The sequence below is a fragment of the Montipora capricornis genome, chromosome 9 (assembly GCF_036669925.1).
Source record: "Montipora capricornis isolate CH-2021 chromosome 9, ASM3666992v2, whole genome shotgun sequence".
Classification (NCBI taxonomy): domain Eukaryota; kingdom Metazoa; phylum Cnidaria; class Anthozoa; order Scleractinia; family Acroporidae; genus Montipora; species Montipora capricornis.
This window is the reverse complement of record NC_090891.1, coordinates 37,101,809-37,127,411: the sequence shown is the minus strand read 5'-3', so window position 1 is coordinate 37,127,411 and position 25,603 is coordinate 37,101,809. Positions and strand designations below refer to the sequence as shown.

Sequence of the window (25,603 nt, the reverse complement as noted above, 5' to 3'; positions counted from 1 at the left end):
TTTGGAAATTGAATAGCTCCTTGAACACCTGGTTGCTTGACAAGAAACTTGATGTGTTTGTTCTCTACATTGGTGAATGCAGCCACTAACTGTCCATTGTGGATAAACTCCAGACCAACTCTTCTTTCAATTTAATCTTTGTTCTTCGCAGGGCATCAATAATGGTGTCCCTTGTAAAATGTTAGTTTAAAGAGTTTGTTTAAGTTATTTCCCATTTCATAGGGCACTGTGGTTGCCAGATTCACTTTCAAACTTATCATGGAAATGTAAATCAATACCAGTGAAAAGTCAGTCCCTTGAATTGTTGATAGAAAATTTATTTAAATGCTTATTGAAACATCAGTTGAGGAATATTTTTTTCCCACTTTGTGAACCTAACATACATTGCTGCCATTTGTTTATTATTGCTTGGTCATTCAATGTCTTGATCACATCAAGTAATTTATTTTTTAGGTATTGTGTATCTTAATCTAAAAACTTAACTGGTTGCTTTTTGGAGCCCTTTTGCGGCATATTTAGATAGGCAGGAAATGTTCCTCATTTTATGGTAAATAGTTCTGCATAGTTTTAAGGAACATTGCAGCCAAATCTAATTGAATATGAGGCTAAAATATGCTGTTTGACATTTTGTGAATTTAAAGACTATCAATATTGTTTGTGCTTGTTTTAAAAGGCTTAAGGTTGGCACTCAAAAGTGTTCCTTCTATGATCTTATTCTGTAAAGATTACCTTGGAGAATAGAATCAATGCCAGTTTTTTCTTCTAGCTTCTTTCCCCAGTGCCCTCTGAGAATGGAGTTGATTTGGTTTTGCCCAATGTTGAAAGATGAAACAATGCCTAAACCAGCCAGCCACAAGGAATACTTCATGGTGCTTTTTTACAAACATGGGCACGAGGGTGCTCGTAAGCATCTGAGCATTGTTTCCCATGCTAAAGTGTTATTATAAATAATCTATTTCTCTAAGAGAGTCTTCTTTTCTTGTTGGTCATTCAAAAATTGTTGGAATAGCTTGTTTGAGCTGTTGGATAGACGCAGAACATTTGATGAGGCCCTCCTGGGGAGAGGAGTCCTTGTTCCCTTTACATATTTGCTTTTGTTTCCTTGTTCCCCAAATTACTTTCAAACTTGTTCCCAGCTTTTTGATCCCTAAAATTTAAATTGGTTTTCTTCCCTTGTTCCCTAAAATATTTTGATATTGTTAAAAAAACCAGTGAGGAACATTAAATTTTAGTTACCTAAATTTTGAAATTTTAGATACTAGATATTTTATTCATATTCTTACATTTTTATGTATATATTTCTTTTTTTCTTTAATATTATTTTGTGGAAAACCTGTAAAATAGCTTCAGCTAAGTGTTTCTACCCACGTTAAATAAAGATTATGTATGTATGTATGTATGTTTCTCTGTTCCCCAGTTTAAATTAGCCATGTTCTTTTCTTCCCCAAACCCCTGGGAGTGCCTCTTTGTTGATGTTGATTCTCTTATTGGCCTAATAGCAATTCACTGTTGAATTGCAAGACACAGCAAGTTCTTATTTGGGATTGAGGGAAAAATAAATTTTCGCACAATAAAAGAAACACAATTTTGACTGCCCCTTCTAGATCTTGCTCTTTTCAGACATGACCAGCTTGTTTGCACCTTTCTGGCAACCTGCGGGAGGGCAAGCTCTAGAAACTCTTCTTTAGCAAGCCTTTCACTGAAAAACTTTCCAAGTCTGGCTTTCCGGTGTTAGGGGCCGAGAGTTTTGTGCAAAATTCATCAGCGGCTTCCTTGCAGCTTCTAAAAGGTGTTCCTTCGGGCAATGGTTAGTAAACGTTTTGTAGTGCTTATACAAATTTTCGCTACGTGAAAATTTATGTTCACGCGAAAAAAATATCAGCTTGACAATTTTTCTTTCCCGATACTCCATTTAAAATGAACGTGAGCGCCATTAGTAATAAAGGGCCAGAAAAGCATTTAAAACATTTTGTGGCAATTTTTTTGTCAACAAACTTGGGTTGTCGGCGAGCAGAATTCGAACGTGACCTCTTGTGCTTTGGCTTTTATTTGTGCTTTTTCTAACTATTCTAAGACGAATTCAGGCTGGTATTTTCGAATCAAGTGCAAGAAGACGGCAACTTCGCGAATAAAGACATCATGACCGCGTCCTTGCGTAGATCAACAACAATGTCATTTACGAACAACCGAAATGCACTGTTTCCGGTGAAGGGGCAAATGATTGACAGGATAGCACAGTTTTGACTGCCGCGCGCACTGCGGGCGCAGGTTCCGTATGCAAGGATGGTAGAGGATAGATGTTGGCTTCTTTAAGGGACTGGGAACTCACTTTTCACTACATTAGAAGCCGGACACCAGCGGTATACCGTCGTAGGCTTTTAAAGCTTGTGCAAGCATTTAAAAAAGTGGCACTGCTAGCCTAATCGGTATATATTGATAAGCCCGAGACCATTTTTGTTCAATGCTTTAACCGCATTCGCGGTTAGGTAACGGGAGAGAGAGCCTCCCTGGGAGGCTGGCAGTCTGGCACGAGATGACGGGACCGGAAGTTGTTGGATGGTGTTGGTCCCAGTACCTCTCATTTGCAAGTTTGCAAAATGGCGTCAGCCATGCCACCCGATAACTTGCCCCGAGAGACCATACCAGAACCGGCAAACATAGCCAGAGACCGTTGCCTAAAGACAAAGAAAGCAATTGCAAAATACAATAAAAGACTGAGGAGCTTGTGACTCCAAAACTGTATTGCTACACGATCGTGATACGTTTTTTGGACTTTTTTTCGCTCATTTTGCAAAAGGAATCATTTTAGGGAAAACGAGCATAATTTGGGCAAAGAATGGGCACTGCTGGTCGCCTTATATGCTAATTTTACTAGCTTGATCTATAAAAGCCTATACTGTCGTTTATGTTGTCAGAAAATTGCTTTTCACTGCTGGCTACTCCGCCTTGATTTTCGCTCAAACCCTTGTAAAAGACAAGAGTGACCGCCGCCTACATTGATAAGCCCAGGTATCTACTTCAAAAGTTATTGAAACCCCGTACACCATTTCTGGACCTATAGAATGTTTTCCCCTCACGTGATCAGTAACCTTGCTTTTCCACCGAAACAAAAGAAAACGTTTGCATGATAATGGAGCTCAATCCCCGGAGGATTAGTTGGGAACACCATTATGGCCGCCGTGACGTCACGTAAAAACACTCTAAATGTATTGCCAGATCCAAAATGGCCGCCGTGACGTCACTTGAAAACACTACATGTATTACCAGCAACAGCCGATTAACGCTAATCCCAGATTAAAAATTAACAAAAGAATTTATTTCTCCGCTCCCAAATTTCATTAGAAAAAGTCAATCTTAAAAAACAAAAATAAGCAAAAGCGACTTTCACCAAAAAGTAGAAAACATGAAACAAAAGTTAACGCTAATCCTGGATTAAGTTAATCGGCCTTCGAAAAACCGGGCCCTGGTCTTTAAAGTGTTTTTGAAAAAAGAGAGAACGCACTAAAAGAACTGAGAGTTTTTAAAACCCCTTTAGTAATGGTCAATAAAATATCAACAAATACACACACTTATCAAGAATCCGGCATCAAGAGCCTTACTAGTGGAAGCAAAACACTAAGTTCGCTTTGATCAACGTAAAAATCATCATAATCTTCGTATTTTATTTTGTTCTTCAAGTTATTCATGGCGGTGTCAGGCGGTTTTCTCTCTATTAACGGTCGTTGCCATGTCTCATCCTGACACTTGATAAAGCTTCGGCATCTACTGTTTCAAAGCTTCGAGCCATTTTCCTACAAAACAGCATCTCATTAACTTTGTCAGGCTGGTAGTTACATTGTGTTCATTGTAATTAGGCTGATTTCGATTGCTAGCAAAAACTGGGTTCACGATCACTTTGGTACCAGGAACACCAGCTCCATGGTGGTGAGAAAGGATCGGACGAACTGTGGAAACACAGTGCAAACATTCTCTCCCACATCATCATCGGCATAATTACCAGACCAGAGTCGAAAGCTCACGTTTTATTTCTTATTAGTGTAGATTTAGTAATGCTACTATGACCAAAAAGTCAATTCTTTTCCTTTGGATTTCAAAGCTATGTTACCTAAACCCTAAGTGATCCAAGTTTCAAGCCTTGATTTCAAAATTTTAACTGGAATTCTTTACTTAATGGTCCGCCATTACTATCTTGAGAGAACTGGATCGAGGAGAAAATAACGTCAAAGACTCGCAAGTTTAAGAATGTAACGAGTGTGTACGCTGCTGAATCAATATCCAGCACGGGAGTTTCGGCATACATATAGAAAGCTGCATTCACACGCTGAAACTTTAAGCTAGTGAGTAAATGACGTCACATTTCCTTACATTCGACCCCAACCCCCTGAGGACCAATCGGTCAGTTTTGAACACGAGTAATGGCCGACCGTGAAATCCAAAACTTACACTCAAAGTAAATTTTGCCAGTCAGGTGTTAACCAAACACACTTTCAAAATCCGAAGGAGATAAAAAGGGAACTTTAAGAATATTTATGATTTTTATTTTATCATCAACACCTTTACCACTATCACTCTTGTATGTCATCAATGATCATCACCATTATTTCGTAAGTTCTTTATAATTATCTTCATGTCTCTTCTCTTCCATTGGCTTTTATTTGTCAATCTGGACGAAATTTTTAACTCTTACACTGGATGAAAGGCTTGGCTTCTCACAATGGCATCGACCGTTTTCAAGAGGGCATTGATCGGAGAAGTGCAAAGGCCTGTTATTCTTCTGGGCAAGCTTCATAAGGAACTCCAGTAAGCTCACAACTGATTTCCCACAGTCGCTTTTGAAAATCCTCTTGGTAAGACTCGTCATTGGACTTCGACGGGGATGAATTCACAAAATAGCGTCCTCCAACACCTTCCAACTCGGGGGACAGAGCCACATAGAGGCTGTTGTCTGCTCCTTGCGATGGAGTCTACAGCAAAATAGGTTAGGCTATAAGAAAGCCAACATGGGTTCGTGCTACTATGGTATGTAGCATAAAAACTTAGAATTCAAAGAACCAAAACGACTTCTGACTTCTACATTCAGTAAATTTTCCAAACCAAAGTTGCATTGAAATATGTCCGACTGTCAACCTGGCCCCGATTGTGCAAAAGGTGGATAACGCTATACACCGAATAAATCACTATCCATTGGAAAACGCAATTGGTTTCGCTATTACTTATCCACTGGATAGTGATTTATCCGGCGGATAGCGCTATCCATCGTTTCAACAACTGGGGCCTGGTTGGAGTCTGAACCTCAAATTATAAACAACTTATTTATCATATGGCCCGTACGCCCCGCTCTCTCTTCCATTGTAAGCTATGGAGACAAGGTCCTCTCCTCAAAAACCAATATTTGATTTGCGTTAATTTGTTGATTTCAGTTTACAGTGGACATCCCCAATTAGTGCATCGACGCTAGAAGACGAGACACTTAAATAAAGCTCCTTTCCTTTCCTTTCTAATCGAGACGAGCTGAGACGAGAATGATCAAGGCGCGTTTACACTACAGAAAAATTTGGGTCTGGACCCGTCAAAAAAGCGGTACGGAACCATAACTTTTGTAAAGAAACACTGGAGTTTCTACAGGGCCATAGGCGCCGTAGTGTACATGCGCCCTAAGGGGATGAGAGGGGCCCATATGGCCACAAATTTTAACGTTTTACGAGGACTTTGCGAGAGCTCGGGTTTCGTTTTAAGCCGCACAACCTCTGCCTAAGATGAAGCCTTGATTCTTCAAGAGAGGAAACAAAAACATGATGACCACAAAAACCAATACGACTTGATATGACTTGCTTTGAATTCTGAACGGTGACAACATTTAGTGCTCTGGCGTCAAAAACACTTGTCATTGAAATGACGTCTTGATTATTAAAACTGTATCATGCAGACATGAGCTATTTTCAATACAGTGGTTTTCAAATGAGTGTCGTAAAACCAAAACCAAAGTAATTACTTGGCCAATCAGAAAGGACGGAGACAATCAAGAAGACCAATCAAAACTCGAAGTAATTACACGAAGCCGACACAAAGCGCGGGAAAATGTGCACGCGCGAGCCACGAGCTAGCCACGATTGGGTTTGGTTTCACTTCTGATTGGTTGAAAAAGTGGCGCTAGAACTTTGAACCAATCACTGAGTGAAGTAATGCAAAACCAAACTAACTCGCTAATTACCTTCGACACTCAATTGAAAACCGCTCTAATTGCGCATTCGTTTTAGTAAAGCAGTCATATTAATCATTCATTCCGTCTCTTGTTTTCAAAAAATATCCATGATGAACATGGACACTTTTTATAAAAAAAAAAAAAGAAACAAATACTTTCTCACTGAAGTCACGAAAAATTACCTTGAATAAAAGGGATGCCAAGGAATTCTGCGGGATTCTTAGAAACCAAGGCAGGCCTTGAAACAACTCTGTGTTGGCTACTCCTGGGTGGACAGCATTTGCTGTAACGGGACTGTCTTTCTCCTTCAGACGCCTATTCAGCTCATAAGAGAACAAAACATTGGCCAGTTTGCTTTGGTTGTAAGCCGCAAAAGCCGAGTAGTACTTCCTGAAAAAAAGAGAACACCCTTTTAAGAAGAAGAAGAAGAAGAAGAAGAAGAAGAAGAAGAAGAAGAAGAAGAAGAAGAAGAAGAAGAAGAAGAAGAAGAAGAAGAAGAAGAAGAAGAAGAAGAAGAAGAAGAAGAAGAAGAAGAAGAAGAAGAAGAAGAAGAAGAAGAAGAAGAAGAAGAAGAAGAAGAAGAAGAAGAAGAAGAGAAGAAGAAGAAGAAGAAGAGAAGAAGAAGAAGAAGAAGAAGAAGAAGAAGAAGAAGAAGAAGAAGAAGAAGAAGAAGAAGAAGAAGAAGAAGAGAAGAAGAAGAAGAAGAAGAAGAAGAAGAAGAAGAAGAAGAAGAAGAAGAAGAAGAAGAAGAAGAAGAAGAAGAAGAAGAAGAAGAAGAAGAAGAAGAAGAAGAAGAAGAAGAAGAAGAAGAAGAAGTAGTAGTAGTAGTAGTAGTAGTAGTAGTAGTAGTAGTAGTAGTAGTAGTAGTAGTAGTAGTAGTAGTAGTAGTAGTAGTAGTAGTAGTAGTAGTAGTAGTAGTAGTAGTAGTAGTAGTAGTAGTAGCAGTAGTAGTAGTAGTAGTAGCTCTTCCCTTTCCAATCGTGAAAACAAGACCAAGGTCTAGATTGTGGTTTGATGCTAGCAACTTCGCAAATTTTCAACACTCCTTCATGGTGCCTTCATCCTGGGGGAACTGGCAACAAGGGTCCTTTTAAATGCATACGGAGCAACCTTTTTGTTTATTTAAAGGTTTTTGTTTTTTCCTTTTTCTTAAAAACTGTGCCGCAGGACGAGGCAAGAACAATGAAAGCACCAGCATGGTAAGAGAATAGCTGGCAAATAATCCTTCTTTGGATGATTTGAAAATTAATTTTGCTGTCTTCCCATCAGATTTATCCCAAACACTTTATGGTCTTTTAATTCACACATCGATTCCAAACAGACAAACCCTTAAAAGGTCAATCTCTTTGATAAATACTGATCTATTAAATGGGTCAACTGAGGTAATCATACTCGCTGTTGAGATCATCAAAGTTCATAGTTCCTTGCAGATGAAGCCCTGAGGACAGCGTCAGAATTCTGGAATATTTTTCTTTTGAAGCCGATCTGTCAACAGAACACTCAAAATTACTTTTTACAAAAGTGGACTGCACAACAGTCTTTCTTCTCTCTCTAAAAAGAACAGGAGGCTACAAGGAGCCTTTGCCTTGTATTGTACACACAGGCAGGAACGTCGTACCTGGAATATACTGCTTACAGTCCCTTCTGAGTTTAGTTGAACCGCCCGCTTTGGTCACGCAAGCGAGCCGAGGGGAGATTCTCCCCTCAGCTCGCTTGCGTGACCAAAGCGGGCGGTTCGACTAGCTCAAAAGGGATTGCGAGCAGTTTTTTTCTGGAAGGGAAGAAAATTCTGATTTATGTCCAGGGCATGCGCAAGATCGCATAAGGCCATGAACGATCCTTGCACGCACGTCATCTCAGATGATCTCATCTCATCACTCTCGCCGCAAAACAATGGAGATCGTTCTCAAGACTACAACTGACAAGTAAAGGCATTAAATATGTCACAAACACCAAACGATTCCTGTCTTTAGGGAAACATTTGCACACAGGGACTTATTACACTCTGCTAAACATACATTCTCTTGGTGAAAGAGGGCACTCCGCATCACAAAATACAACAAAGTAAAATAATCAACAACATATTATTTATAATAACAGGGGACGCGTAAAGAGGGTCGCTGGAGGTGGGGGGGGGGGGGGGGGAGGCTATAGCGTTCGATGTTAGGAGAACGCAAAAAGGAGAAACAGGACATACATGTTATCTGGGTTGCTTTAAGGTTTGTGCACAAGGGCTTCTCAAGGAGTTTCACAATTGGCCCCAATCAAAGCCACAGATACACAGTCCAGAAGACTGCTGTACATAAAGAGACTTCATTCTTTGTACGGGGCAACTTGAAGGAAAATGTTCATACATTCCTGTGGTAAATATACCTACAGGAAGGTGTGGAATGAAACGTTTTGATGATGATGATACTGTAGATCGGCGAAAGCTTGCATTGAAATTTTCAAAAGCAGCTCAAACCCCTCACTCAAACAGTTTATTTTTTTTTTTTCTCGCATGAAAACTAAACTATTTTAAGCTAGTGAAAAATAATGAATGGTGCACTGCCATGATACACTTGCCAACAAAAAAGGGAAAAAAAAAGGAAGGTGCTAACAATCCTCTTGTCCTCCTACCTGATTAATGCATCCAAGAGCATGTTAGTCAGAACAAAATGCCCAAGATGATTGATTCCAAATTGCAGCTCAAAGCCATCTTCAGTTTTCCCATATGGTGGAAGCATTATTCCTGCATTGTTTATAAGGATATGCAGTGGAAGGTTTTTTGAACAGAAGCTCTTTGCAAATTTACGAACAGAGTCAAGGCTTCCAAGATCAAGTTCCATAAATTCAACTGAAAGAAAGATACAGTAAGTAATAAATAAGGGAAATGAAGGGAAGAGAGCCTCTGTTTAAGACATCTTTTGCCCTTAAAAAGTTAAAACATATGCATGAATGCATTCCTATGTGCATAATTTGTACCTTTGGAAGAAGGAAATTCTTCCTTAACTTTGTCAATAGCTTCTCCTGCTGACTTCCCATCCCTGCAAGCTATGTCATAAGAATATATTCATCCCTTTAATCACATGAAGTGACAAACAATCAACAAAAATAAAGTATATAATATTTAAGTATAAGTATTATAGATGCCATTCTTTAAATTGAAATCGAATATTTAAAAAGTTAAATGTATATGACGGGTAGCCAATAAAAATACTATACAAAGTTAAATATCACATACTGTTGTTCGAGATACTCGCAGGGTAGAATCGAAGTTTCAACATTCCCCCAAGTACATGTATTGTTGAATGTAATAAATATATGAAGGTAAATATTAAGTGGGTCCCTGAGACGGTATTTCCAGTAATCAGGAAAATCAAAGATAAATTGACCTTCTCCTTAACTTTTGATATGACACTTTGTTTACAGTATGGGAATTACATTTTGAAAGGCCTAACCGATTCAATTTGTAAGTAATCGATACATAACCGTAATAATAAAAACATTGAGGGATATCCTAGAGCTGATTTCACTGTAAGTATATCAGTGCATAATATTTATATGCAGTGTTTTATCACAATGTAAGATTCACCAAAATTTGTCCAATGTTTCATTGAGACAACAGATCAAACAAGCAATGCACTTGTGTCTATAGCTTCCAGACATTAAACATAAAGTGTGTGCATACATGTATGTATTTACCTGTTGTTTAATGCAGTGTCATTTGAAACAAAATGTTACAGACCATGTTACAGTTGTGTGCTTGGTGACCTGGCCTATGAATGCAAGTGAGGCTGGAGTTGACCTTGTTTTGATAGAAATCTCACTGCTTTTCTTACGTAAATTCTTACTAATTAGCACGACATCATAAGCATAAGAAAAGATGGGAGGTCTGTATAAGGTCAACACTAGCCTCACTTTCATTTAAAGGCCAGGTAACTAAGAACACATCTGTAAAGAGGTCTATTCTAATAAGTGTTTTTTATTTTAAGGGAACTGATAGCAAGAGGCAAAGGATGTGGGAAACGAACATTTACTGAACATAAACAACAAGGAGGATTCCCATGCTGTTCTTGATATGTGGGGGCCCCCAGTAAGCCCCTGATGCAAACAATGTATTTCTATGAATTAGCACTTCCCATATATAACACTAAACTTGTACATTGTTTCTAACTTCTTTTTGCCAGTGCATACCAAAACTGGTCATAATTATGTGTTCATTAATGCTTCAAATGAAAAACTAAAACTAAAAACATACCTATAATGACTCTCACATTAGCCTTGCAGAGACCTTTGACAGTTTCAAGACCAATACCTCTGTTTCCTCCAGTAATTATGGCAACCTGTCCCTCGCAGTTAGGGAACTCTGCAGGAAAAGGCCAAGTTATTAATTTTTAGCATGTTAATGGCCACGCTCAGGGCAGATACTATAAATGACAGCATCGATTTAATGAATTGAACTTTAACCAAATAAAAACAATGTTAAGTTGATCGTCATTTGTCCCCGCATTGAACAAAGTTTGCCCTTTATGCGATGAACATGTCATAGGCAATTTGTGCCTCGTAAAATTAAGGATTAACTTCACTTGTATTTTCAAAGCCCTCGCTGCTTCTCGACTCTGGCAATTTTGTGAAAACTTTGAAAGTACGCGTAAAATTAAACCTTTATCGCCCTTGGACCCATGTGATTACATATCAGGAAGATATCTGTTCACAAACATTGCTTTTGCTATTCAAATGTGCCAACCATAGGAACAAAAGACCCTTTGTTTCAACATGCAACAACACTCTGGTTGGCACCTTAATGACAATTAGGTGACGTCAACGATATCTTCCCTATACTGAACATCAAGAATTCTGTTAGTATAGGAAATCACATGTCGAGTGCAAATTTTCGAGTAAATTTTCGAGTAAATTTTTTCAAAGACGACCAAATTGCATGAGAAAAATCATATGATTGCTTATTAATAATATACATGAAAACATTCGAGATGGTTAAGCAGAAGAAATGCAAGCGTATCACGCAATCAGGGAAAAATTGCACAATAGATTGTGCCATCCAGGGTGCATGCTTGATTTAAAAACCAAAGATTTGATTGGTTCTGACAAAACCCTATTGTTTGTTAGGCAATCAGCGAGTTGACTGTAGTAGTATCAAATTGCACGCTCAAAGAGATTAATAAGTCACGTATTGTGACCTTTAAGTAACGCTACATTAGGTCACGCTCTCTTGGCTTCGAAACTGAGATCCGGTTAACGTTTATCGGTACTGTTAGGGAATACTGTTCTCAAAACAAAGCTCAATTTAAGGATGTTCGCGAGAAAATTTTTCAACATTGATTTTTTTCTGAAACTTTTACCACTGTAAGATGATGAGTTAGTTATGTCAGAAATGTAAAAAAAATGGGGGGTCACCGACTTCGTTTTGGAGAGAACATGCCCGGAAAAACACCCAAAATGTGACAAAATCGGGCTTCGTTAGCGAATAAGGCCAGTGTCTGTAAACCCAAATACATTGCAATTAAATCTTTGAAGTGAAATCTTCTCTGCCAAATATTGTTTAAGTGGACTTACTAAGTGAATTTAGTCAGCTGGTGAGGTTCCTTAAAGATCAAGTTCGCATTTAGCGACCAAAGTTTTACGCGCCTTGCAGCCGCAAGATGGCAGGATTTGATGTCCCGTGAGCAGAAATCTTGAAATTTTTTTAACTTCCCACATTGATTTTTTGTTCATTTTTGGACAACGTGGAGATAATTGTAAATAAAATCCGTTTCTGGAAAGAAAAACTGGGGTCACCGAACGTCCAAGACCGTTAAATCCAGGCAAAGCTATAGCAATGGCCTTTTGCCCTACCATTTCTCATTTTATTACTTAGCGCGCGCGCTCGTGTATGACCTGGCGTGTGCATTTGCGTGCGCAGTAAGGATGCGCAGAAACAATTGGCGCGAATGTCCTTAAGATATCTGCAAAACGGCAAAAAAAGAGTTGAAAAAACGGATTCTAAAAGTTTACCCCCCTCAATTCTACTGTATTAAAAAAACACCCCCCACCCCATTTCCCTTGGTTTTGAAAATTTTACCCCCCCTTCCCCCTCCCCCCCTCCCCCCACTCTAAACACCGGCCCCCAAGCCACAAATGACGAACAGTCCCTTAACACGGAACTAAGTTCGATTCCTTTTTCCGCGATAAGTTGTCTTCACGGATTTTAAAATTTGCAAAACATGAAAACTTGCTGCGCTCGTGTGAACAAACAATCATTGGCATTTCCGAATTCATCGGGTAAACTGAAGGAAAAATAAAACGACGAACTTTTAATTTTTAATTTAATTTCTTTGATTCGGGGTATGCGTTTAATAAGCCAAATTCAGCCTTTGACCTAAGGGTGGTACTATCTATATACTTTGTACAAAATGAACACAAGTGAAAAGGAGTAGTTTTTGGTAAGATTAAAGGTTACTATTTACATTTCTTCCAACATTTCAAACTTTAATACGCCTTCCTGAGCTCTAGTGTATAAAAAATATTCGGGCTGTTTTCCTAAAAGCTGAGCTGTTCGGGCAGTTTTCGTAAAAGCTGACTCCCTTTCATTTACCACGCTTCAGGGAAGACATTTAATAGCTTTCACGGCATTGGGTCGTACTTAGCGAGAAGGTGATATCTGTCGCGGAATAAGAGGGAAAAGAATATAGAGGAAATATCAGCGTACCTTCGAAGGCCTTATGTTTGGTGAAAAATTGTGTTACAACTTCCATTCCTCCGCCAAACATGTAGGAGAGCACTGACATAGCCATGGCGAACGACTATGAAATCGGCTGCAAGTGAAAGAGTTAATTCGTAGTCTCAAACAGTCGGATTACACGTGACATGTGTGACAGGTGTCAATCCGAGCGAGCAGATATCAGTACTGTTGTCACGCTATTTGCCGGTGATGTCATGCATGTTGGTGCATGTAAGTTGTAGTTTACGGTGGCTCACACTAGTGCACTCCGAATTCTAAAAGCTCAGTGCAAATTCTGAAAGTGCACTCCGATTTCTAAAAGTTCTTAACTGCTGAAACCCTGCCACTCCAAAAGTGTTCTTGAAAAGTGTGGCTACGCGGCTACGCGGCTACGCAGACACGTTGAGAGTGAAAACCAACGACGCCGGTGGCTACGCGGCTATGCAGAGAACCTTGAAGAAAATAGCGCTCGTCTAAGCGCTCATTTCAGTGATCCGGCCTAAAAGTTCTTTAAAATCTTACCTTTGAATTTATATTCATAATTGCGGTTCGGTTAACTACACTTTTTACGAGATGGTGTGAAGCTAGTAACATATTACTTACTAACATATTCCTTGAGGGAGGGGGTAGTATTGACCGCTGCGTAGCCGCGTGGCCTTCTGACGGAGTATTCAGCAGTTATTCCAAGAGTTCAGTTCGAATTCCGAAAGCTCACTCCAAATTCCAAACGCTCAGTCCGAATTCCGTATTCCGAATAAGCTCACTCCGAATTCGAGAAACTCTGACTGCTAAAGAATTAAGGCGCACTCAGTATTGGCTTACGGTGTACAACATTTCCAACAAATTCTGTTCCACCTGAGCACAATTCGTAAAACTCCTCATTTAGTTTCTGCAAGTTTTTAGTAGTTGTCTCATTAAAACGTCCAAGCTATATTTTTGCCTTTACGAGCGCGTCATTGAGGGTTTCCCTCTTTTAAATATCTACGATAGTTTCTTTAAAAATTGTTTTAAGCGTGGTTGATTCCTTATCTGGTTTCAGTGCTCATTTCTGACTGCTGGGTGATACGCAGCTGTCCCCAGACGGGTGACCCTTTACAGAAGTCTTCACACACAAAAGGAAAAAAACTTGTCCCCACGGATCATCCAGCATTCAGAAATGTTAGGTTATTGTAAGGGTTTCTTCCTCAAGTTTAGCTACACAAGTGGCATAGAATTTGTTGTAAACCGTCAGTGTCGTTGTGTTAACTTCTTGCTGACTAAAAAAAAGCGGACTCTGGGGACGAGATTGGGTCAAGGGACGATAATGAGAGCATGCGCGAGCGCTGTATTCCCAGGCCCCTCAAGATGGACGCTTAGACGGGCAGTTCTTGACTGACCTTGATTCAGGATCATCAGTTCTTTCTTCTTTTCTCCATTACCCGGAGTCTCCGTCCATATTAACCCTCTGCGTCAACTCTTTCCCGTATCTTTCTATTTTTAGAAGCACCTCAGGTGGATGTTTTCACTACAGCCAATCATAAGAGATCTATGGTCAGCCAGTTATAACGTCACATACGTATATGACGTATTTGAACCACTTCACGTACTGTCACATGTCGCTCAATTTACATGGTATGGCGTTACAATTACGTTTACATGGTATAAATTACAAAAATTGGAAAGGAGAATTCTTCAAAGTGATGGTCACAACAAAACATTTTGTAGGTGCAAATTTCATCTTCCATGTAGAGGCCCACTTCTCTAATTGATCGAGGTCTCGCTGGAGAGCTAAATGATCGCTTACGGAATAAATCGGACGGTAAAGAACACAGTCGTCAGCGAAGAGCTTGATACCAGATGTGATGGTAGTAGGTAGGTCATTAATAAACATCAAAAAGAGAATGGGATCCAATACGGTTCCCTGAGGCACCCGGGGAACTACAGGCGACCACGAAGAACCAGAACCAACCAGCCATTAACCACATCTCGTTCGCTACGCCCATTCAGAAAGATTCGAATTCGAAGCCAGATGTTAGCCTTACTACGAATTCCGTAGTAGTCAACCTTAAGTAAAAGCCGTTCATAGAGGACAGAGTCAAAAGCTCTTGCAAAGTCTAGAAATACAATATCGACCTGACCACAGACTTTTAGGACTGATGCCCATTCGTAAATGACGGTAATGAGTTGAGCGAGTCGCATGGCAGACCCCGCTGAGACGATGCGATTTGTAGAAAGGTGTCGTGATATTTGGCAGGATACTATATGTTCGTGAGTTTAGATGTAAGGGATGTTAAAGACACCGGTCCGTAGTTTTTGGTATCTGCTTAGGAGCCCTTTTTAAAGATGGCACAAATATCGGCTTGCTTCCAGGCATGTGGTAAAGTTCCCGTCTCGTAAGATTGTTGAAAAAGGGAGGTGTCGCGGAGGATTCCAGCTGGAATCAGATCTGGTCCACCAGCTTTATCGATCTTAATCTTCAGGATTTGATTCTTGACGCCCTCTTCCGAGAAGTGTATATGAGGCATCTTCTATGAACACACTGTCATGCCGCTCGCGTAAAGCCTCAGCTTTGGCGCTGTCTGAGGGACATACGCGGTTGTTAGATACTAAGACCGGGATTCCCTCGGATTCAGTTCGAGGCAGCTTTAGGTACGACCAAGCACGCTTGATTCCATTAGAGCCAGCATTCTCAGGCCCAGGCTCCAGAGACTCTGGGGTACTTGTCGTGCGCAGCACGCAGGCGTTTGGTTGTGGTATTGCGAATTCGCTTGTATTTGGTAAGGTGGACGGCTTTGTTGCTATGCCGAGCCTTCTTGTACGCTCTGTCGCGTTTGTTCATTAGAAGTTTTACGGAGGTGCTGACCCAGGGAAGGTGACGCTTTCGTGATGTGGTTTAAAGTTGTCGCTAGCTTCTAAAATCTTTTGAGAGATGTAGGACCAATTTTCGTCCACGGTGTTACTCTCTGGGTAGGTGGATAAGTAATCGGAAGCAAAGGTAGATAAGAGTTCGCTTTAAACCGGCGAAGTCGCCCTTGTGGAACTGACGGATTTTCCGGGGGGGAGGGGGTGAGGGTCTCGGCGTAAACTTCGGGGAAACATCAACCTCAAATAGCGTGGCGTCGTGATCAGAATGCCGCACGTAACGTGACCGGCCTTAATGATACCAGGATTGGAGGAGAAGACAAGGTCTAATGTTCGACCGGAGGAGGGGCGCGTCGGCACATACACTTGCTGAATTAAGCCGTATTTGTCTGAGAGATCTAAGAGATCTTGGTCGCAAGCTTGAGTAATACGAGGCGTGAGCTTTCGAGTTGACCAATCTATGCCCCCACCGTTGAAATCACCAGCAAGAATAACCAAGGGAGGGTTAGAACTAAAAATCCTGCTCAGGGCATCGTCCAGTAAAAACAACGCGTCAATTAGTATCAGGAGTTGGCGAGAAATGATAACTGAAGAGGAGAAGAGTCTTGCTTTTTGCGAATTTTATAGAGACAGTAATGATCTCACAATTGTGCACGTCGAGGTGGTCTTCTTGGGTTGCGATGATGTCATTGCAAACGCCAATAAAAACACCCCCACCGTACAAAAAGTCTTATCACGTGAGTGCAATCAAATAATACTCTGCGTCGTAAGTCCCTAGCGACTAAATTCAGTGTTTGTTTTTAAAGTCAGATTCGGAGTGAGTTTTTCTTTTTTTTCTATATTCACACTTTCACACTACTTTCGTACGGGATTGTACGTGGCCATCGTAAAAATTGTCACGCAATCCTTTGTTGTGTAAACATTCGTTTCCAGTAAAAGCTGATAACGCACGTTTCAACAGAACCCGGAAGACCGGACACCTCTCTCTCCTGTCCAACAACAGTTAGGGATTTTCGTTAGAATGTCGACGTTTTCTACGCTATTACGAAATCGCATTCTCTGTTTCGGAAAAAGGAACTTCATCTTTTCATTATGGTTACATTAAGCATCTTTACGTCACATTATGCCTCTCATTTTCAAGATAGACCGCCATCATCCAGCAGCCAATTATTCGGACATTAGATCGCCTTCCCTTATTGAAAAGGATCAGACAGAACAATCACCATTGCTGAGGGAAAAAGTCAAAGCCAGACACCGTGAGTTTAGGAGAGAAGTTTCGCGAAGAATACGACGACATCTAAGAATGAAACGTGCCCCGTTGCTCATGTTAATATTGATTGAAGTATTTGAACGCTTTGCCTACTACGGAATCCTCATTAACTTTGTGTTATTCCTATACAAGTGTTGTGGATGGCCCATGTTCGTTTCGGTAGCTAGTGTTATGGTATTTGTTTCATTGTCTTGGTTTATGTGCGCTGTGTCAGGGATAATGGCAGATTCTCGATTCGGTCGATACAATACGATTGTGAGTGGCTTCCTGATCTATTTTATTGGTACCCTGACTCTTGTGGTAGTTGCCTTTTTAATGGTACATTATGACTTAGGCAAAAGAGAAGAAGACGGTATAATCATCCAGCCTTGGATTTTAATGATCTTATTGGTCAGTTCGTTGTCAATCACAGCTGGTGAGGGTGCTGTGAAATCAAATTTATCCGCATTTGGGGCAGACCAACTGAAAAGGGACGCACCTCGCCCCGACTCAAAGACCCTTTTCAATTGTTTTTACTGGATGTCAAATGTTATTTCATTACTCTGTCTCGCTGGCGTTACTTATATTCAACAAATGAAATGGCATTTTGCTCTTACTGTTGGGTTTGGTCTTCCGACGCTGTCACTGACGTTAGCCTTTGTGACTTTTTTATACTGCCGCAAGTATTTCACCATTGATAGACCGCATGGTACAGGGATAAGAAACATGTGGCTCATTTTATGCCAAGCGTGGTCAAGGAGGAATGCTGTTAAAGTGGAAACAAGGTACAGTGTACTGTTTCCACACGAGCTTCCTTAGACAGGACACTCAATTGACCATTCAAGGGAGGAGTGGGTGTGGGGGGATGGGTATCATCGCCAGATGAAAGTAGTTCATCAAGGGCTGATAACCAGCTTCTCTTCTGCATACAAGTACAAATGCAGTTCAATATAAATGGTGCACTGACACCATGGGGTCCTGCGGCCCCAGGATGGGGGAGGGGGGGGGGGGGGCAACTCCCATGTAAAAAAGATGCGGTGCTTATCATACCTTTTAGGGGTTAAAAAGTGATATTGCTTCCTCTTAGGGTGTTCAGCCTCAAACGGTCCACAGCAGGAGCTTTAGGGGTACCTTTGAGGGTATTGAGGGTTTTTTTGTCAGAGGAAGAAGTGAAAGGAGCTGTTGGAGATGGGAAAGAGGGAGGGGGGCAGTAACAATAGGCTTTCCAAAGAAGGCAAAAATGTCACCTTTAAGTCTGATGTTAGTCTTATCAATGCATAAGATCTTCCCCGCATTTTTAAGATTACATGTAGTTTTTTGAAATGCCTTTGACTTCACTGTCACAAATTCTCTGTTATCTTCTCTTTTAGAAGCTAACTTAATGGTAATTTAATTCAATCCTCCCTCTCTTGTGTGACACCGTCATGTCTTCAGCAAAATCGTTTTTTTCTCGTAATTAGCTATAATTTATAGTTTAAATTCTTGTGTATTTTGCTTTAAGAATCTTGTGGTGTTTCCCAAGTATCCAGTCCAGATGTTGCTAATAAGAAAGTCAAGATTGTGTTGCCAGTGTTTAGAGTTGTGTCAGTTTTTAAACTTTAACCCTTGGAATGCCTGTTACAATAATAATATTGTTACTAACCTTTCTCTTTAATTTATAAGAATGGTGTAACAAAGTAAAATAGTGTGAAATACACTAGCTTGTTAATGGAATGGAAAGTGTTGTAACAAATACTATGAGGTATGCACTGGAAAATGTGATAATATTCTGTCTTACTAAACTGTGCCTTTTAGCAGATGAGGCAAGAAAACACTTCTTATCAAGCTTTAATAGTCCTTTAGTACTCAATGCTAACAATACCAAAAACTGAAATTCTTCTAGAGAACTCTTTCCGAGATGTCATTCTGGAAATGTCGATGTTTTGACATGCAAAGGTGGTTGGCTGGACAAAGCTACGATCAGTTGTGGTGGAACGTTTTTAGAAAGTGAAGTTGATGAAGTCAGATCCATACGTAAAGTTGTGATCTTTTCCACTCTTCTTATTCCTTACTGGATGATTTATTCTCAGGTAAAGTGGCATGTAATGCACTAACCCATATACTTGCTCTTGAAATGAAATGAGTTTAGAGATTGCATTTGTTAAGTTTTGTAGACAACTGAAAAACTCAGGTGGCTCCAGGGGAACTCTGCAATGCCAGTGCAATGCTATATCAACGCATATCAAATATAGTTGTTTTAGGAGAGGGGAAAGCCAAAGTATCCGGAGATAAACCTCTTGGAGAAGAGTGGAGAACCAACAAAACTTAACCCACATGTGTCGCCACACTGGTGGGAGGACAGTGGTCTCACCACTGTGCCATACCTGTTCCCTTTCATTAATAATAATAATAATAATAATAATAATAATAATAATAATAATAATAATAATATTATTATTATTATTATTATTATTATTATTATTATTGTTATTATTGTTTCATTGGCCTTGAAAAGCCCTAAGACACAGAAAGTTCATGAAGAAATAAGTATTGATTTTATATTTTTATTCAATTTTACCATTTGCATCTCATGTAGCCTTAGTGTCATGCCAATAATGATTCAATCTGGGTAGAAGTCGTGTACAGTGTATCAACTTCAATTTTCCTGTTGCATGTTTAGCTCTACAGCACATTCATCCTACAAGGCTTGCACCTTAACACAGAATATGGAGGAATCAATGTGCCTGCTGCCTGGCCTTGTCTCTTTGAGATACTTATTCTATTGATCCTGGTTCCTGCGATGGAGAGAGGTGTTTTTCCTTGTCTGGCTAAACGTGGCGTTATTGTACCCGTCACATTGAAAATTGTTTTAGGGATGCTGTTTGCAGCTGGATCGGCTGGATTGGGTAAGTATAATCGGACACAAATGAAATGGGATCGGGCGAAACATGGAAACATTAAAGGGTTTTACGCGGAAATGATTATTACAGGTGTAATAGTGATGGTTAATTGTTCACCGTTTTGGAGGAGAACGGAGAAATTGTTGTACCGCTGTATGAACTTCTCAGGCAGCGCTAAACGCTAAAAACGCAAAAAATCTTTTACATTGCGCTGCACTGGCATGGTTTGCCATTTTAGTCATCAAGCCGTCATGGAGCTAGTCCACTGCTGGTTCGCAGGCGGAATAATCCAGTGGTTAGGGCGATGGGTTTGCGTGCGGTTTCCCCGGGTTCAAATCCCGTTCTAACCTCTGGGGCCCGTTTATGGAAAGTCCCGAAACTTTACGGGCCATTTTCGGGTGGCACAATTCCCTTTGTAGCTCAAGAACGGAGAGGATTTAATTCGTCATACTTTACAGACATATTTATTTTAGTTAGCTTGAAAACATGTTAAAAGATCGCCTTTCCAAAACAAGCGGTAGGCAATTTCACAAATGGCTTTTCGGGCCCGAAAAGTTTTCGGGACTTTCGAGAAACGGGCCCCGGGTTTGGATTTGTTTCCGGCTGTCTCGGATTCAACTCTACCACGCTCTGTAAATAGCTTACTAGTTGCCTCCCGCCAGAGTTGTGTTTCTTAACCGCGTTGAGTTGTTTCTTTCAGATTATTAAAAGTGGGGTGCCTGTGAACTTCCACTGGAAACAAACGAAGCATTAATATATCACGATTGAGGTGAATTTATGACTGTGAAAGATTCTCCTTTCATGTCTTTATCATTTTTCTTTTTTCTCTTCTTTAGCTGGTCATGTTGCAAGGGGAATGACACGAAGCTTTCTGGACACTGGATCTGTGAACTTCACAATATGCAACCAGAGTTACGCTGTTGTCAGAAACTATCCCATTTGGTGGCAGATCCCACAATACGTCCTTATGGGCATCAGTGAAGTATTCACTAGTATTCCAGGTGTGTTGAATTGTATCCCGGTCTGGTCGGGATTTGATCAGGGGCACGTGACCAAGAATCAACCAATCACAGTGCTCGTTTTGTTGAGTGAAAATCTAGGTATATAACAAAGCTGGTGATTTCACGTCGTTGTTATAAAGAGCACCGCAAAAAAGTGCTAAAAATTAAATGCGTGCCGCGCATGCAGCACGATTACTTATTCTCTTCTAACCAATGACATATCGTTAACTCCCAACAAAGAAAGACAATGATTGGTTAAAAATTAGGGAATAACAATCTTGCTGCATGCATATGCAGCAGGAATTTTCGTGCATTTTTGCCGTACTTCATAAAAAAACAACTTGAAATCACCAAATTTTAGGTTTTGACGATTGTACGTGAGCATACAACGATACACCATTGATTTTCTGTTTTTGCTTCTAAACCGTTTGTATCCGTCCTGCTACAGGATAGGTCGCCAAAACTAAAAGTGACTGGCACTCATTCAACTGTGTTGAAAGCTCTTATTTTGTTGTTTTGTCAAGGTCTTCAAATGGTGTTCTCCATGTGTCCTTCCACCCCTCAAAGCGTGACATCGGCAGTGTACAACTTAATGATAAGCGCTGGAAGCCTTCTCAGCCTCGTCATTTTAGCACTGACGGCTTATCAGTTTGGCTGGTTTCCAAGAGCCGAGGACGAAATATACGAACACTACCTTGGAAATGAAAGTGTTGCTTATTACTATTGGTTACTAGCTGGTGTGATGCTTGTCACAGCGTTCGGGACATTGATTATCGGGTTCTATAGTGATATTTGGGTACTTAATAGAGATGAAACAAAGTGTCACCGGCTGGTGAATAGAGATCTCCCGCAAGAACGACCTCCTTCTGTGGAGACAGTCACCACACAGACGAGAGACTTTGTAGAGCTTAGCTGAAGAACTTCAAGGTTAAGCTGCCTAATATTTTACATTTTTTAATGGTCCAGCTTCCACAAATCAGGAACGTATTTTTTATTTTTCCTTGAGATTTGACCCGTCTTTAAACTGCCTGACATACAGCAGTCGTGACGTGCTTCTTCCCCTGGCGCGGCAACTCGTGGTAAAAACAAATCGCAAACGGATAATAGATATAACCACACACAAACCCCTTCCCACGAACTCGCAACACAATACATATACCTGAAAAATGTTTAAGACTATTTTATTAAAGCTACAAGTTTTGAAGGTACTAATTCTAAACTTTGTTCTAAGTTTCTAATAATATTAACAGTGAAAGACAGTAATACTTTTACCACTCACTAGGAATTTGAATGAAATTAAGCTAACAGTTCAGTTCTTTAACAAATCAACAGTTCAATCTCTCAACAAACCAGCAGTCGAGCTCTTTAACAAACCAACAGCAATTCAGGTTCTACATCAACTTCTCCACACCTCGGCGCCTACTTCTACTCTGGTTCTTCAGTTCTCTTTCTTTGACCAGTTTCTTCTCTCGTTTCTTAAACTTAGCGCCTTAATCTCTTCTTGTGACTTCGTTTCTTGCCGCCGCTGACAAGTGGGTTTTGTCTTGAAATTTGCCGGCCGGCTCCCGCTAATGTCTCTTAGCAGTGATACACGCAGCTCTCGGTCTTTTCCTTTTCCCTCAGACCTTCGTGTTACAACCTTTCCTTGTGCGTTTCCTACATGCGTCAACCTTGCGCCACTTCAACTACCAACGTTTTGCCCTGGTATATATATTAACCTGGGCCAACGCCCTGTCACCTATTCTTAGCTCACAAATTAACACTTTAACATGCAATCTTAATTTTTCCAACAGACTACAATAGTGCTACAATAACATTCCACATAATATGACGTTAATTTTAAGAGTAAATGATCAAGACTTATGTACTACAATTTGACAACTATGATGCAACGATTTAAATAAAAATAGAAGAAAAATACACATATGCGACAAGGGAATAACATGATTCGAGCTCGGTTGCCCAGGAGCAAAAACTGATCCGGAATTTTTTCCGTGACAGCAGTATGACCCTGCGAGGATGGACCTGTTCGCTCAGTTGTTTTAACATTGGACTACTTTGTTGGAAGTCGTGAATTCAAACTCAGTCCAGACCAACACTGAGGGTCATAAAATATCTGAAGAGAAAGTGCTGCCTTTATATTAACATCTGCAAACGATTCGACTTTTATGTCTTTTCTGACAAGGAGTATAAACCTTATGCCTCATTTCACAGCCGTTGCTGTTAACACTTTGGGACGTTAAAGAACTCATTTAAAGTTCGCAAAGAGTAGGGGATGGAATTCCCGGTGTTGAGGTCTTCATTCCCAAATGAATTCGTCCTTGTTTAGAGTTCACAGTTAAATGAGGGAATTAAACATAAATTTTAGTTTTGCGATCAATAGCCCTTTTCACGGTTAGTTTTTCTCATTTGCATTACAATGCAATCTAACGTGAATGCGAGGCAGTTTCGGGTTAAAACTACAAAATAGCCCGAAATTGTCTCACATGCATGCTAGATTATATTGTAATGCAAGTGAGAAAACCTAACCGTGAAAAGGGCTATTAGGCGGAGATCACTTAGTTAAGCTTCTCGTCAACAGCAGTCCGCAAATTTCAGGCTGCTGCTTGACAAAAAAACATGAATCCGCAGTCGAGATCCATCAACAAACCGATTGCGTGTTACCATTGTGCCCTCAAAGCCCCTTAAGGACGGTGCCTACTAATTCAAAGGTATTTTTGCGCGATTTACTGAATATGCGGGAAAAGCAGATCTTAACAAGTGTTATTGAAATTCAAAAAGATAATTGGGGGTAATCACGCATTTTTCGAAGATAATTGATCAACAATATTTGTAAAAAGCTTTAAAATACAAAGCAGTGTATGGCGTTTTTTTCCAAATTGAAGCTTAATTAGCTCTGAAAATGCATGGTTACCCCCACTTTTCTTTTCGGATACCAAGAGCACTTGCCAAGTTCTGCTTTAATTTCTCCGAATAGTTTTGAACCGCGCAAAATTATCCATGTATTGACAAGCACTGCCGGTAGGAAATCCGAGTATGTCGAGATGCTCAGTACGTATGCGCAATAACAATAAACGGACGGTTTTGAGGCAGGAAACTTTGGAACTATCCCGGGGAACGATGTTGTTCTTTTGGGTCTTGAAAATCTGTTAAAAGATCGTCTTCTTAGAATAGGCAGATCGTAGATTCACAATCGGCTTTTCGGGTTCGGAAACTTGACGGGACTTTCGAGAAACGGCCCCAGTGGCGATAACGTCATTGTCTCCTCGATCCAGCTCTCCCAAGATTTTAAAGTTAGTAATGGCGGACCATTAAACAGGAAAATTCCAGTTAAAATAAACAGGTGTCCTTTTTAAATCAAGGCTTAAAACTTCGATTAGTTAACATAGTTTTGAAATCCAAAGAAAAATAAAAATTGTTTTTTGGTCCTAGTGTGGGCAGCCGTAGTGAGTTATTGATGCCCGCGTAGTTTTTGCATGGGTATCCAGCGGTTATTTGTAAGAAAGCATCGAAACGAGGCAGAAACATGGCCGACGGTGGAACATGAAGAAATAGACAATTTTTTTTAATCGTGTTGTTTTTCTTGGTTTAAATTATTTTGAACGCTGTGATGAGTAAGCGAAACGGGAACCAGTTGCCTAACAACTTGCCACAGCTGCAAAACCTTGTGAAAAGAGATCCCGATTCCTACAGAGAAGAGGTATATTTTTCGCTCCTCATCTTGGGGATTTTAAACACGTGGATCGAGTGGAAGGATCCATTTGTTTTCATTTGTGACTTGATTACACTCGCAAGTTTGTCAATGATAATGATGTAGCAGCCACTATAGTGCAGCCACTATAGTGAATTTTCGCATGGAACACTCTGAATTGCGCTTTAGATCATTTTGTGGTGGGAGTTTGCCAGACGAAGATCAAGTCCCTGTGAAAACTGCACGTGCATATGATACCGGATTTAATTTTATACAAAGTGGATATTCGTACAGGACCCGTGCACCGACCTACATTTATAGAATGATTATTGCAGGTTCAATAACACTCGGAAAATCTTACCTCGTTAATTTCTTTATATATACAGTTCAGCTATCAAACAACGGCATTACAGAGCTAGAGTGTTTTCACTCACGTGATCAGTAACCTTGTTTTTACACCGAAACAGAAAAAACGTTTGCATGATAATAGAGCTCAATTCCCGGAGGATTAGTTGGGGACACCAACATGGCTGCCGTGACGTCTCATAAAAACACTGTATTGATGCTTTTTTAATTTCATGAAATACCTCCTTCGTTCAATGTCACTGACCATCTAACCTGCATTGTGTTTCTCGCATTAAGGTCTAAGCATCCATTTCAAATAGCGCTGAGAAACAGTATTTAAGTCCAAGCACCCATTTTAAAATGTGTAGCTTTCAATAACTGCACGGCTATGTTGTTCGTAATCATTCTAATAAGACTCCTGTATGAATAGCAAACATAGGTCGGCGTACAGGTCCCATACGAATAGCCACTGATAATTTTATATAGGTGGCTATGGTAAAATAATTACCAAAAAAGGAAAGATCAAAATGATATAACTAAAAAATGGCCAAGTTTCAGATGTCTGACGTTCAAAAGGAACTTTTTGTAATGGAGAATGTTTGGGGAAAGGTGACAGAACCCAAGGTTGAAATAAACCATTTTTCTAATGTCCATCAGCATCAAGCTTAATTATTGTATGGTTTTCTTTTTTCAGT

At 40.2% G+C, this 25,603-nt stretch overlaps 3 protein-coding genes across 4 annotated transcripts in view; 2 read left to right on the top strand and 1 right to left on the bottom strand.

Moving 5' to 3' along the window:
- Nucleotides 1-3,511: 3,511 nt before the first annotated feature.
- Nucleotides 3,512-13,054, bottom strand: LOC138016649 (dehydrogenase/reductase SDR family member on chromosome X-like). The gene is made up of 7 exons (XM_068863843.1): nucleotides 12,891-13,054; nucleotides 10,443-10,550; nucleotides 9,167-9,235; nucleotides 8,822-9,038; nucleotides 7,595-7,687; nucleotides 6,385-6,592; nucleotides 3,512-4,964 (listed from the first exon to the last, which is right to left on the bottom strand). The coding sequence occupies exons 1-7, from the start codon at nucleotides 12,973-12,975 to the stop codon at nucleotides 4,767-4,769; spliced, it is 978 nt and encodes a 325-aa protein (XP_068719944.1). The 5' UTR covers nucleotides 12,976-13,054; the 3' UTR covers nucleotides 3,512-4,766.
- Nucleotides 13,055-16,726: 3,672 nt separating this feature from the next.
- LOC138016648 (solute carrier family 15 member 4-like) lies at nucleotides 16,727-22,794 on the top strand. Its single transcript, XM_068863842.1, has 5 exons — nucleotides 16,727-17,777; nucleotides 18,875-19,061; nucleotides 19,652-19,877; nucleotides 20,708-20,872; nucleotides 21,397-22,794. Exons 1-5 carry the CDS (start codon nucleotides 16,867-16,869, stop codon nucleotides 21,786-21,788), a joined length of 1,881 nt encoding a protein of 626 aa, XP_068719943.1. The 5' UTR covers nucleotides 16,727-16,866; the 3' UTR covers nucleotides 21,789-22,794.
- Nucleotides 22,795-24,381: 1,587 nt separating this feature from the next.
- LOC138015246 (protein SDA1 homolog) overlaps nucleotides 24,382-25,603 on the top strand; it is a 52,947-nt gene continuing 51,725 nt past the window's right edge. Inside the window, exons 1-2 of one of the 2 annotated variants that reach the window (XM_068862214.1) lie at nucleotides 24,382-24,572; nucleotide 25,603. The exon at nucleotide 25,603 is cut by the window's right edge and continues 104 nt beyond it. In XM_068862214.1, the coding sequence (XP_068718315.1) occupies nucleotides 24,483-24,572; nucleotide 25,603 (91 nt within the window). In that variant the 5' untranslated portion in view covers nucleotides 24,382-24,482. The remainder of the gene's footprint in view (nucleotides 24,573-25,602) is intronic. The other variant, XM_068862215.1, reaches the window with a different exon arrangement.

Bases quoted from the DNA above. Each gene is read 5' to 3' on its own strand.
- LOC138016648 (XM_068863842.1), top strand. From the start codon at position 16,867: ATGCCTCTCATTTTCAAGATAGACCGCCATCATCCAGCAGCCAATTAT. The intron at 19,062-19,651 runs GTAAAGTGGCAT...TTGCATGTTTAG, and splicing joins ACTGGATGATTTATTCTCAG to CTCTACAGCACATTCATCCT. The intron at 19,878-20,707 runs GTAAGTATAATC...TCTCTTCTTTAG, and splicing joins AGCTGGATCGGCTGGATTGG to CTGGTCATGTTGCAAGGGGA.
- LOC138016649 (XM_068863843.1), bottom strand. From the start codon at position 12,975: ATGGCTATGTCAGTGCTCTCCTACATGTTTGGCGGAGGAATGGAAGTT. The intron at 6,593-7,594 runs GTATGATTACCT...TCTTTTTTTCAG, and splicing joins TTTGATGATCTCAACAGCGA to GAAGTACTACTCGGCTTTTG. The intron at 4,965-6,384 runs GTAATTTTTCGT...ATTTTGCTGTAG, and splicing joins TGGCATCCCTTTTATTCAAG to ACTCCATCGCAAGGAGCAGA.